The sequence below is a fragment of the Dermacentor silvarum genome, chromosome 4, assembly GCF_013339745.2.
Source record: "Dermacentor silvarum isolate Dsil-2018 chromosome 4, BIME_Dsil_1.4, whole genome shotgun sequence".
NCBI classification, from domain to species: Eukaryota; Metazoa; Arthropoda; class Arachnida; order Ixodida; family Ixodidae; genus Dermacentor; species Dermacentor silvarum.
In genome coordinates, this window is record NC_051157.2 from 15,666,081 (window position 1) to 15,678,531 (window position 12,451).

Sequence of the window (12,451 nt, forward strand, 5' to 3'; positions counted from 1 at the left end):
TGGCACACCTATGGCGCCCTATGACGTGTCACTTGCCAAATAGATGTGCAGAGTTTGGTCAGCTTCGCAAAACCGAGCTCACATCACTGTCTACGGTTAGATTATGGCGCGTTGAATTGCGCTTCTATTCAAAGCGCCGCGGTAGCCACCATAGCCGCGGTTCATAGCAGTCGCATCATCCAACAGCACATTCGAACGGATCACACGCAAGTGCCAGCCAGTGTTGAGAGATGGCGCCAGCGTCCGAGGGTCACGCAGGCGGTGTTGATGGCCGGTCTTGGCTCACGAAGAGGCGGCGTGGCTGGTGCGGTGTGTGCGTGCGTGTGCGGCGTGGCCGTGCATGTGCCAAGCGTTGCCGCGGAGCATCGCTGTGGCGGCGCGGCGGCCGATTTGAGTGGTCGCTCGTCGTGCAAGCCTTTTGTGCTCGGATGGTGGCGTCCGTGCGATGGCCGCGTCCGATGACGACCGCAGCAGTATCAACCTGAGCCTTCGGCTGCGCGCGGGCTCCAGCGGCTCGCGGGACTCCTACTACATGGACCTGGACCGGGGCATCGACTCCGACATCGAGATGGAGCCCCTCTCGGAGAAGACGGCCATCGAGCTCGTGCGAATCGGCGCACCGCACCTGCCTCCGGCTGTCATGCTTCCCGAGATAACCGTGGACCCTGGGTCCACGGGCACTTCGGAGCAGCTCGAGTCCGACTCGTCGGCCGGCTGTGCCAGCGAACCCTACCTCGAAGGGGACTACCCCGGCAAGAACGCCAAAGAGTGAGTGCCTGCGCGTGTTTGGCTGATGTAGGAGGTGTTGGCTGAGCTGAGCAGCCTGCACGGGCCGCGCCCCCACTTCCCGAGTGTTGTCGGCGCGTGTTCTTTGCCGTTGACAGTCGCTGTTGGTTGCCGGCGCGTTGAACTGATGCGAGTGTTTCGCTGAGAGCAGACGGCGACCTGCGCTGACCCTGCGACGCGCGCAAAAAAGGGGCTTGTCGTGACGGATGGATTATGTGCGGCCTCGTACTAACTCTTCGCTTTTCCCTCTGTTTACATGTTTGATGCGCGCAACGATGGGGCGTTGCGCCGACGACGCGGTACGCTTTTTTTCTTCTTTTTTTTTTCTTAGTATGTGCTAAACCAGAAGCGTGTTTCAAGCTCACGATTACATGTCGGTGATAATTAAGAACGGAAATCATGCTCTTTTCCGGGGTTGGTAAGAAACCCTGGTAGACTACACGCATTGAAACTGTTGGAAGTGCAGTTGGATTATTGGTCATTTCGTGTTAACGTATGTCTTTAGTCTTTACGTATCAGATGCTTCGTAAGCAGCTGACATCTGTCAAAAATGGGCGTACCACGGGAGTGCTCGTATGTGTTCAGCACTGCGTTCAGCTGTAGGAGATAGGTTTCCTCTTTCTTTATCATTTCAAGGTGTAGCGTAAGCTTTTTATTTGGCACGAAATTGACCTTCGGTCTATTTATCTTGGCAAAGGTAAAATATTTCATATTAAACTACTCTGTCTAGGCGTGTTTTTTGAGTCAGTCATTTTCCAACGCGGGGGGTACTTTGCGGTAAAAGTGACTTCAGAAGCGTATACTATGCTGAGCTAGTTAGTGCATAGCATAACATATTCGTGGTATGTGGCGCCAGGTTAAAAAAATAATAATAAAAAATAAAAGAAGGAGCGCCAGCTTGCAACTGAATTTATTTCAGAAGGCAGTATCCATTGTGTTGTTGTTGCCTCTACACCTTATCATAAGCGGAGCTAAGGTGCGCAGATCTGTCTTCATTTTGCTTGCAGGTTTTTACCTTGCGCGCCCCGTGAATATGTTCAAAGCACTCCACTTCGACCAGCCGAATTTAAACCGCACCACGAGAGTGCTTTATATATCGCTCAAAAATGACCGCTCGAATGTACCATCATATTTTAGTAGTTAATTGTACTACTAAGTAACCTAGTAGCACGTACACTGTATACCAATTTACCCCCTTAAGGGTGTTTACTGTGTCTACACGCGCACACCCTAGGAAAAATGCATTTCCACAAACCAAAACACCTGTAAATGAATGCTTTGAGTTGCCATAACACCCTGTTCTCCAAAGCGTGCAAATGCCATTACACCCATTGATTAGACGCTTGCACGTACTATGCTCTATTCATTGCCACACCTTGCTATTCCAGCGATGATGGTGATGATGATTTAATGGCATCCCCTTAGAAACGGGACTATGTTATTTCATCAAGCCCGAAGGGTGGCTCAGGGCCCCTTTAAAAATTGAAGGCGCTTTTTGTCTCCCCTTGTTTCTCCTTTCTCCTCATCTTTTGCACCACAAATATTGACGACTGCAGGAAAGGGGCTCGCATATACCCAGAAACGCGGCTGCCGAGCAATCTTTTTGCATGCAAGTTTCACATAACACGGTGAATGGCGCAGCAAACGAGCCATTGAAGAGCTAAGGACAATGTATAGAGCGCTGATTAGGGTCCTCTGTGCGCCAGCTGTGCTATTCAAGTTTGACAGAGCGAAGGTCTGCATTGGACACATCACGCCGGATCGCTATATGTGGCCGCCTGTATACGTATATACGATATCATAAACGCAAATATTCTTTTTCTAAAATGTTGCACTGCCGCTTGTTATAGCTTGTTATATGTTTGTAATGTTATTTTTAACGCCTGGCACCTATAGGTGTGGTATCGCCGCTCAGTAATGGAAACGAGGTGTGTTTTCACCGAGCGTCAGTGAGAAGAAATGACAAGACCGTTGACTATCTAGGGTTTACAACATGAATACGCATGAATATTCAGAAAAGGCTGTACACGGGCGCTATCTTGTACGCGTTCGAAAAGCCTACGTTTGGTTTCGCATCACGCGATTGGCCTAGAGTGGCCTAGGCCGCGATATCGGCGCGGCCTGGGCAACCGCGTGAGACGAAACTGGACGTCGGCTTTTAGAACGCGTACAAGATAGAGGCCCAGGTGTATGCTTAATATTGCGTTCTGTTTGTTGACAAATGATTGGTTTATGGTGGTAACTGAGCGGGGGGCACTGCAGTTGTTTCGCTACACTAAAGCTGACTGTAGCCTCGCCATATCTTGATGACGTCATGTTCTGTATCTGGCCCGTAAGTTGTGCACAACTTACCCAGAAGTGGCTATTATCCAAAATAATTCATTGGCGGCTTTTATGGTCCCAAAGGAACACAGTGGCTAAGTGGAGGGCTCCGGTTTAATTTCGACCACCCGAAATTCTTTAGCACGTGTACTCAAAGTGCGGCACACAAACGTTATCGCATCCTGCCCCCCATTGAAATGCGACCGGGAGTCGAAGCCGCGACCACGTGCTCAGCAGCGTAACGCCGTAGCCACTGAGCCACCACGAAGGGTACAACTTAATCGGAAATTTGACATAATTTATTAGCGCTAAAAACGAACACAGCACAAAACAAAAAGAGGTTGACACGGGACAAGTGCCCTACTCTCAACTGTTCACTCACTCCACAACGTCCTCACGAACTATGTAAACATGGTTCGCGCATGTGCAGATGCGTTAATGAAAGCAGAAAAAAGGAAAGTTTGACTATGACAATATACGCCTCGAGTAAACTGATTTCTTTTGGGCACAAAGAAAAAGAAGGCTCACTGACGCAGCCTTCTCCCCTCTCTTTTTTGTGAAATCCTTTCAGTAACAAGCGGACTTGCTCATTTCTGCTTTTTCCGAGAATCCTAGCTTTCCGAAACAATGGCCTCTCAACCGCAAGAGCTCACGCGCTCCGCCAGATGCGTACGTTAATTATTTGTTATGTCAAGCCTTTCTTTTTCATTAACCCATCTACGCATGAATTGAATTGTGGGGTTTTAGTTGCCAAAATCACGATTTGATTATGAGACATGTCGTAGTGGGGGACTGCGGAACAATTTTGACCACCAGGGGATCTTTAACGTGCCCCCAATGCACGGGACACGGGCGTTGTTGCATTTCTCCCCCCATCGAAATGCGGCCGAAATTTGATCCCGCGACCTCGTGCTTACCAGCGCGACACATCCGCTAAGCCGCCGCGGCCTGTATCTACGCATGCGCGAATGAAGTATATATATTTCTTGATGATGCTGTAGAATAAGCTTTTGAGTGCTTTGGGCTTGCATGTCCTGTGTCCACCCCCTTTTCTTAGTGCTGTTTTTGTTTTTAGCGCTCATTAACTATGTCAAGTACACACCAAGTATGCCCTCAGCCAAGTCCTTTTATAATCTGAAATGCTGCTTTTATATCAGCGCGTGCATATTATTTAAAGATCCCCTTCTAAATTACTCCTGCGATTTGCAGCAAAGTACACCACATAGGTCAGTCTAATCACCACTTGAAGATAATGAACTACGCGTGAGAGGATGTACAAACGAAAAATGGGCTGCCACAGGCTGTTTCTTACACAAGTTCCCGCACCATCTCACCGTTACGTCACATATTTTGGCGACGTCTGGCCGAAGAATGTTTGTAATAAGAGAGAACTACAGTGAGAATTAGAAGGGAAAAAAAGAGCACCAGCTCAACTTTGCATTCTGAAACAGCGCAAACAGCTGTTTGTTCCTTATACATACTGTAACACTATACTACTGTATATTAACGCATTTCTTACCGGATATTTTTTGTCTATGTATTCTCATGTGTATTTTAACCATTGTATAAGTTATCTTTGATTGTAGTCTCCCCCCTTATACAATGCCTCTAGGGGCCTGTAAGGTATATATATAAAAAAAAAAAAGTACGCCAAGATACCGCGTGAAATACGTGACGTCACAAAGTCTTTATTGCTGCTTTCAAGCAAAGCCACGCTGCGAGCTGTCTTCGTTCGTTGCAAATCTTCCCCTGGAGATTGATTTGCAGTATACATGCCGGGACGAATATTCCGCAAGCGTCCAGCAGGTGCAGTGCGTAGGTCGAGGAGGGAACCGGCAAAGGCAGAGCGACTGGTCCCCGCATTCGGTGTCGGGCAAGAGAGACATCAACGGGTCACGATTGCAATCGGCATGATGACCTGGCTGGATATTTCGTGAGTCCGCCGCTTTAGGGCTCGGCGCTGCACCCTGCCCGTGAGCTCGGTTCCCCTAATGGCGCTCGAATTTGCGATGCGGTCGCGACGCCTCTCCACTGTGCCGGCCACTGTGTGGGCGACGGAGGGGGCCCGTTGCGAGTCGGGCAATCCAGCTTCGCCGAAGGCTGTTTTCCAGTTTCGGGTTCCTCGTGTCTTTTGTGCGTGCGTGCGCGCGTGCTTTTGCCGCGCTTATCGGCGTGCCATTGGCGCTTCGAGAGCGTTGTTTGCTCAGGCACCATCTGGGGGCTTCCTCCCCTCACTCCTGGTATAAATGCTATGATGCGAAGAGGACGCCGTCGGAGTTCCATGCCCTTTCCGTTGCTGGTCCGTCTCTCGTGGTGCAAAGCGCCGTGGGCACAGGAGATGCGTGAACGCGATCTTCGTGTGTGCGTCGGCTGGCGCTGTAGTTCTTGCATCGGAAGCTCGCAACAGCTGTCGGTTCGTTCATGACCGTTTCTTATAGTCGTGCTCCGATTACGATTCCGGGTCGTCCGGAACATCTGCTCTAGATCCGACGATAATCGTTGCGCACGTTTCTATAGCGGAGGTTATTAATAAACGTTCAGCGTTCTTGGGTTTAGTTTTCCGGAAATGCGGCTAGCTTCATTTTTTTTTTCGGCACTTATAATCCTCAAATGGAGCATCACCTGTTTTCTTTCTGTTTTTTTTTTTTTGTCTCTTTTACTCTCCTTTTGAGGGGCTGTTATCGTCCTTGTTATGTTCATAATAGATCGTATTCTGGCTTTTTGGCGGATGACTTGCTTAACAGTCCACCTTGCAATGATCGATCACTTGCATGACGTGACATGTGTGCACGTATAGAACGAGGCTCCCACAGGCGCGCTCGTGCATTTATAGCATAATCGCTCGTCATCCGAGCGCGTGACCAGTCAGAACTGCAAATTAACCACATGGAAGGTTTTTATAGCGCAGCGTCGCCCTGCACCAGCGTGCATTTCACGCTACGCGAGGTGTATGCGACAGCGCTGTAATCTTGACCAAAATGTGTTCGTTGGGGTGGCTATTGACCGAAGTGTAAACCCTGCGTGGCACGTATTTCCACCTTTGTACACCAGCCAGGGTTTGGACGCGCTGACGAATTGTTTACATTTCACTTTCAACGGCGCGAGAACAATTAGGTAATAAAGAGAAGAACTCGCAGCACAAAACAAAATAAAACTGCAGTTGTTGGAGCTTTGCCCGAGCGTAAACGTCGGAATTCGGGCGCGCAACTCTCAAGACGGGCTTCTTCGCTGAGGGCATGCGTCGTAATGATAAGCAAGGATTGACCAAGACATGTAATATCGCAGGAACTGTCCATTGCGCGCGGCCTGCCTCCTTGCAGTGTATGCATCCGCATCATCTACGAACATCACTTGCATTTATTCTTTGCTGATTGCACAGAGCATTCAATAAGATTGTACAGAAGAGTACATTTCATACGCCGATTAAGGTAATCTGTACCCTTTAAAACGTACCGGAGCATGTGCAATAAGCCATGAACTGTAAAGCTTGGTTTAGTTTTCTTTTTTCTCCTTTTTTTTTTTAATGCGAAACATTTCTGTGCCTAGTCGGACAAAAGGTCAGATCAAGGTCACGTGCAAGGACGCGCCGATTTCTTTCTCCAAGAAAATGTGGGCCGATCCCGGTGACAGAGCAGCTCGAAAAGCCGCGCTGGATATAGTGCAAACAAACATCGGATATAGTGCGAATAAAGGTGGCCCGATTGACCAGTATCGGATACAGCGCAAACAAATGCCAGATTATACGCTGGCCATATTGACCGACACCGGATATAGTGCGAATGAAGGTGTCCCGATTGACCGAAACCGGATATATTGCAAACACCAGATAATAGTGCGAATGAAAGTGGCCCGATTGACCAGTATCGGATACAGCGCAAACAAATGCCAGATTACGGTAGCCCGATTGACTGACACCGGATATAGTGCAAACATACACCGGGTATAGTGCGAATGAAGGTGGCCCGATTGGCCAATGTCGGACATGGTGCAAACAAATGCCAGATGTAGTGCGAATTAAGGTGGCCCGATCACGGTGACCTTAATGATATAGCAAGCGCAAGATGGGAAAAGTTTATACACTATTCCGCAAGCCGAGCGCGTTCGCTTATCGGATATATGATCTGCCGCTTACTCTTGCCGAGTGCCTTAGTTGAAGTTCTTTCTCTGTAGGTTCGCTATCCATTGGCCATTGTCGGGTGAAGAAAAGTTTTTCTCTCCTTGAGGAAATCGGTGCATGGAAAACGGCCTCGGGCACGGGCAGTCTTGATGCAGCTGTGGCGCGTGTATTTCACACATCGACGTGTTCCACAGCTTATATGTCGCCATCACAGTTTTTGTCCGACCACAGCACACGTTTTCCCTCTTAATCTCCACATGGAGCAGAATATTGTTCGACGTTTGACAAACTGCGCTGTTAAACGCCATGCGGCTACGCTTTCGCGACTAACAGTTGTGCGCGCCCAAGGCCAGAGATGTGGCCCGGTGGCGCCATCTGATTTCAGTTGCTCTTTTCCGATGTCCTCAAGGAGTAACGGTTATTCTTTCCGGTGCTCCTCGAAGATGGAATTAATTAAATTAACCATTTATTCGCTAATAAAAAAATACTGGGCGAAAAAAAAAAAAAAAGCACCGGCAAGTAGGAATCGAACTCACGTCCTCTCGCTTACAAGTCGGGTAACCTAACCACTTCACCATGGCAGCTCGGTTGACAAGTCAGGTTACCGAGTCGAGGTTAACCAGCTTAACGCAGGTGCGGCAATAACAGAAGAGACTCGGCATTTGGTGTATGCTATGCCGGGAGAGTCTAACGTTGCGCATACTTACAAATCTAAGCGACTACATAAAGAAAGCTGCCCGATTATTCTTACGGTGATTTAAACTGAGACATTACGTGATCTTTTCTTTTTTTTTTTTTAATGCGAGCCATTATCGGACGGGGCAGTGCAAACAAATGCCGATTCTTTCTCCAGTGGCCCGATTGACAGAGAGCTGACAGCCGCCGGATATAGTGCAAACATACACCGGGTATAGTGCGAATGAAGGTGGCCCGATTGACCAGTATCGAATACAGCGCAAACAAATGCCAGATTATACGCTGGCCAGATTGACCGACACCGGATATAGTGCGAATGAAGGTGTCCCGATTGACCGAAACCGGATATATTGCAAACACCAGATACAGTGCGAATGAAGGTGGCCCGATTGACCAGTATCGGATACAGCGCAAACAAATGCCAGATTACGGTGGTCCGATTGACTGACACCGGATATAGTGCAAACATACACCGGATATAGTGCGAATGAAGGTGGCCCGAATGGCGAGTATCGGATACAGTGCAAACAAATGCCAGATATAGTGCGAATTAAGGTGGCCCGATTGACCGACACCGGATATAGTTCAAACAAACGCCGGATATAGTGCGAATGAAAGTGGCCCGATTGGCCATTATCGGATACAGTGCAAACAAATGCCAGATTACAGTGGCCCGATTGACTGACACCGGATATAGTGCAAACATACACCGGGTATAGTGCGAATGAAGGTGGCCCGATTGGCCAATGTCGGACATGGTGCAAACAAATGCCAGATGTAGTGCGAATTAAGGTGGCCAGATTGACCGATACCGGATATAATGCAAACAAACACCGGATATAGTGCAAATGAAAGTGGCCCGATTGGCAAGTATCGGATACAGTGTAAACAAACACCGGGTATAGTACGAATGAAGGCGGCCCGATTGGCCAGTGTGGGACATAGTGCAATTTTGAGAAGGATAAATTATTGTTTAATCAAATTACCGTGGTAGTCTTTTCTACGGAGACAGTCGCAAATGGCCGCGAAAGCGTTCCTTTGGCTGGAATAATAAGATTTATAGGAGCTAATTGTAGGACCGAAACTTGTATACTTTTCTGTTTTGTAAAGCAACGGCAGGCTAGGAAAAAGTCCTCAACGGGTTCAGGTTCATCGCGCGTATTTTATGTGTGAGAGAGATGAGAAGGAAGGCGAGGGAGAGAGAATAGAAGGGGATGATGATGAGAGAAAGAGAGAATATCAAGGAGAGATTAGGCAACACGTTAGACTGCAATAGATCTATAGGTGAAACCGGATTAGCTCAAGCATGGTAATAGGTGACTATTTGTCGCCGCCCCGTTTCGAAGGGGATGCCAATTGAAATCATCATTCAAAATTGTCCTCCATCTGATAGTAGGACGAAGCTGTACAAAGCAAGTGCGTGGAATAATAATTGGTGTCCTTGAAGACAATTTGAAGTTTTCTTTACAAGATTGAGATGCCGTATTCCGCGTTAAAATTTTTACTTGCACACGTCTGGTCTGGCTGTGTCCCCTCTATGTCAGTTTTGCAGTATACCTGAATGTATTAAGCATTTCTTTCTCTCTCTCTCTCTCTCGTGTCGCCGATTTTTAAGGCAAAGAAAATTCTATCACTTCGACAACTTGGGTTATCGCTAACCTCGCCACTCATTCTCTCTTTCGGGGCGTCCTTGCTAGGATTCGGCCACAGGGATGCTTTTCTCGCAATTTCTCAGTCATTTCTATTATTTCGTTTCTTGATGTTAAACATAGGGCCCGCGCGGCCGCGCCATACGCAGCAGCCGCCGCAGAAGAACGTGCCTCCCTCCCTCCTCCCGGTGCCTTGCGCACGACGCAATGCGGCGCGCTTCCCCGCTTTCTTCCCTCGCGCGCGCGAGATTGAGACGCCATCGTCGGATCACCCTCGCACGCTGTCACTCGGACACACAGCATACGGCGCGCGGCGACGATGCTATCGCCCTTGGACTTTATCGGAACATAACGGCGACGGCAGAAATGCGCCTGGAGTGTCTATATAATTGCTATGCAATAAAACACACGTGAAACCGGCTGTTTCTTGGCCAGTCCTTGCCAGTTCCCTCGCCTTCCTGGGGCTGTGCAAGACGCCGTACACACTAGTGGGATACTTGCCTTGAGCAAGTTCCTGAAGCAGGCAAAATAGGCAACAACAATGTCGCTTATATAATCAGCGCTATTTGAAGGCAATGTGTTGCGTGTCAGTCTCTGTTGCTCCAAGTTTGCTGCTGCTGCTTGTTAGATCAAAGCGCTTACGTATGTATGCCAGAAACGGTGCGCACTCAGAGCAAAGTTCTTCACAAAGAGCAAAGTTATTCAGAAAGCGTGTCATACTCCCCGCGCCTGTACACCCCCCCCCCCCCCCCCCCCCTTTTCCTCCGTATGCGGGATTTTTACGATTTGAAACCTCACAGGTTGGCAGGGATAATAAATATTCCAAATTAAAGCTGTGCAGTTTAGCCGCAGCCACAGGGCAGTTTGCAATGCTCCCTATAAGTTTATAGAAGTATCAAGCCGGTTACGTTACTAGGGATTCTATCCCTTTGGTGAGATTTTGTCACATGTTCTCATAAAATAAGATTTGTTTTCTTTTTTTTTTTGCAAATTTTCTTATTGTTAGACACAGTTCCTAGTTTGTGGGGCCAATTAATCCCCCTCATGGGTATGTGTCATGTTGAAAAGGACTCAGCATCAACATCAGCAAATCCAAATGTGTTTCTCGGGCGGAAGCTTCGCAGTTGAATAAAAATTCATCCTTGTCCCGGGTACGATCCTCACACCAGGACGAATTGTTCACTTCGATGCTTCTGTCTGAAACAACCTGTTACCTTTTTAAGGATTCGTGGTTCTCCAAAGTAGATGACAGTTTTCCGCTTTCATGTTTGTGGTGGAGCGCAGTGTCAGGTAACAGTTCTTTCTTCCGGTAGTTTAATACATGTGGGCACGTGCCGGCTGTGGCGGCCAGAGCGTGATAGTACAGCCCCTATATATTCTCAGACACTGTAGTGGTATAGAAGACTAATTAACTGCAATGAAGGTAAACTAACGTTGCCACATCATCATCATCATCATCATCATCATCATCATCATCATCATCATCATCATCATCAGCCTATTCATGTCCACTGCAGGACGAAGGCCTCTCCCTGTGATCTCCACTACTTTGCCACATAATCTTTCTACAATTAAGAGAAGGTTATCTTGCCCTCTGGTCTTGACGCTGTGCGGTCTAGATGAAAATAGGAACGCGATATGAATCGCGAGTACAGCTTTCTGGGGTATATGCATTTTATTTTGTTTTATAGGTAAATTCTTAAATTTTCTTCATTTACTTTCCTTGGGGTCGGGTAGAGGGGCCGGGGGGGGAGGGATCCAAGATTAATTAGTTTGCTTGCTGTTTCATGCAACTTGTTCACTAGCTATAATCACTGAACAAAATAGAAGCAAATGAAGTCGAAGCGTTCTCTCGAAACATCTCCAACAAGGAGGCGTAATTTCTTCCCTCGAGACAGTTCGTTTGGTGCGTTTGGCCCGGCGGAGCCTGCAGGAAGGCCCATGTTTGCTGAGCAGGTAGAAGTCGTCCGTCGACCCAGTCGTGATCAATTGAGAACTTAGGCGGTCTCGCATTCTGCCCATCCGTATGGCACACGGGGGGGACCGCACACCCGGGTCCGGAAAGAGATCACGCTCACGCTGGATCGCTCGATTGACGACTGGCCGTGAGCGTGCGCGTACAGGAACACGCCCCGCCGATACGACGACGGGACCCGCGTGAAGGAGGGGGGGCACGCGAAAGACAAAAAGGAGTTGGAAGGGGGCGCGGATGCGGCGTGACTTCTCGTGGCCAAAACAAGGGGGGAAGAGAAGAGCGAAGAGGGGTAACGGAGGCGGCCGGTTGCCAAGGCGCCGCTGCCTCCGCCGTCGCCTGCTCCGAAAGCGCGTCCACTGTCGCGATCTCGTGCGAACTTGTTTCCTCGCGGGACGCGTCTTGTCTGCTGACGCGCGGCACGCGCCTGAAGCCCAGGAAGGCCGCCGGCGCGCGAACCGCAGCGGTCGTGTTGCCTTCGCCGCCGCCGCCACAGTTATCACGGTCACACGTCACACTGCATGCGAAGAAGACGAAGTGGAGAGTGACGCATCTCACGGTTCGACCTGGCGACTGCCTCGCCCGAGAGGCATAGGGAGACAACCTCGTCGCCGCGACGTCCCGATCTGTGCGCATGTGGATGTACAGAACGTCGTCGAAGTGCGCGCCCTGCCACGCCGAGTACGTTGTCCTTTGCTCTCGAGACAAGCAAGCGTCGGCTTGGCGTTTCTATTTGTGATTGAACGGAGCACGGCTTCCTTTTGTTTTCTCTCTTAACCCGTCATTCTCTCCATGTTTGACGGAACGCAGGTCGGCAGTTTGTTTATGCCAGCTCGACGTTCAAATTACGGGGCTCGTTAGCGAAGGGTCTTGTTCCTTGAGAGAGAAACTTGCGACTTTCAAGGCGAC

The 12,451-nt window shown here is 49.0% G+C and overlaps 1 protein-coding gene across 2 annotated transcripts in view; it reads left to right on the forward strand.

Moving 5' to 3' along the window:
- The first annotated feature begins 319 nt into the window (after window positions 1-319).
- Window positions 320-12,451, forward strand: part of LOC119449513 (proton channel OtopLc) — an 82,599-nt gene continuing 70,467 nt past the window's right edge. Inside the window, exon 1 of one of the 2 annotated variants that reach the window (XM_049665272.1) lies at window positions 320-768. In XM_049665272.1, the coding sequence (XP_049521229.1) occupies window positions 446-768 (323 nt within the window). In that variant the 5' untranslated portion in view covers window positions 320-445. Of the gene's footprint in view, window positions 769-11,992; window positions 12,224-12,451 lie in introns of those variants that run through there. The other variant, XM_049665275.1, reaches the window with a different exon arrangement.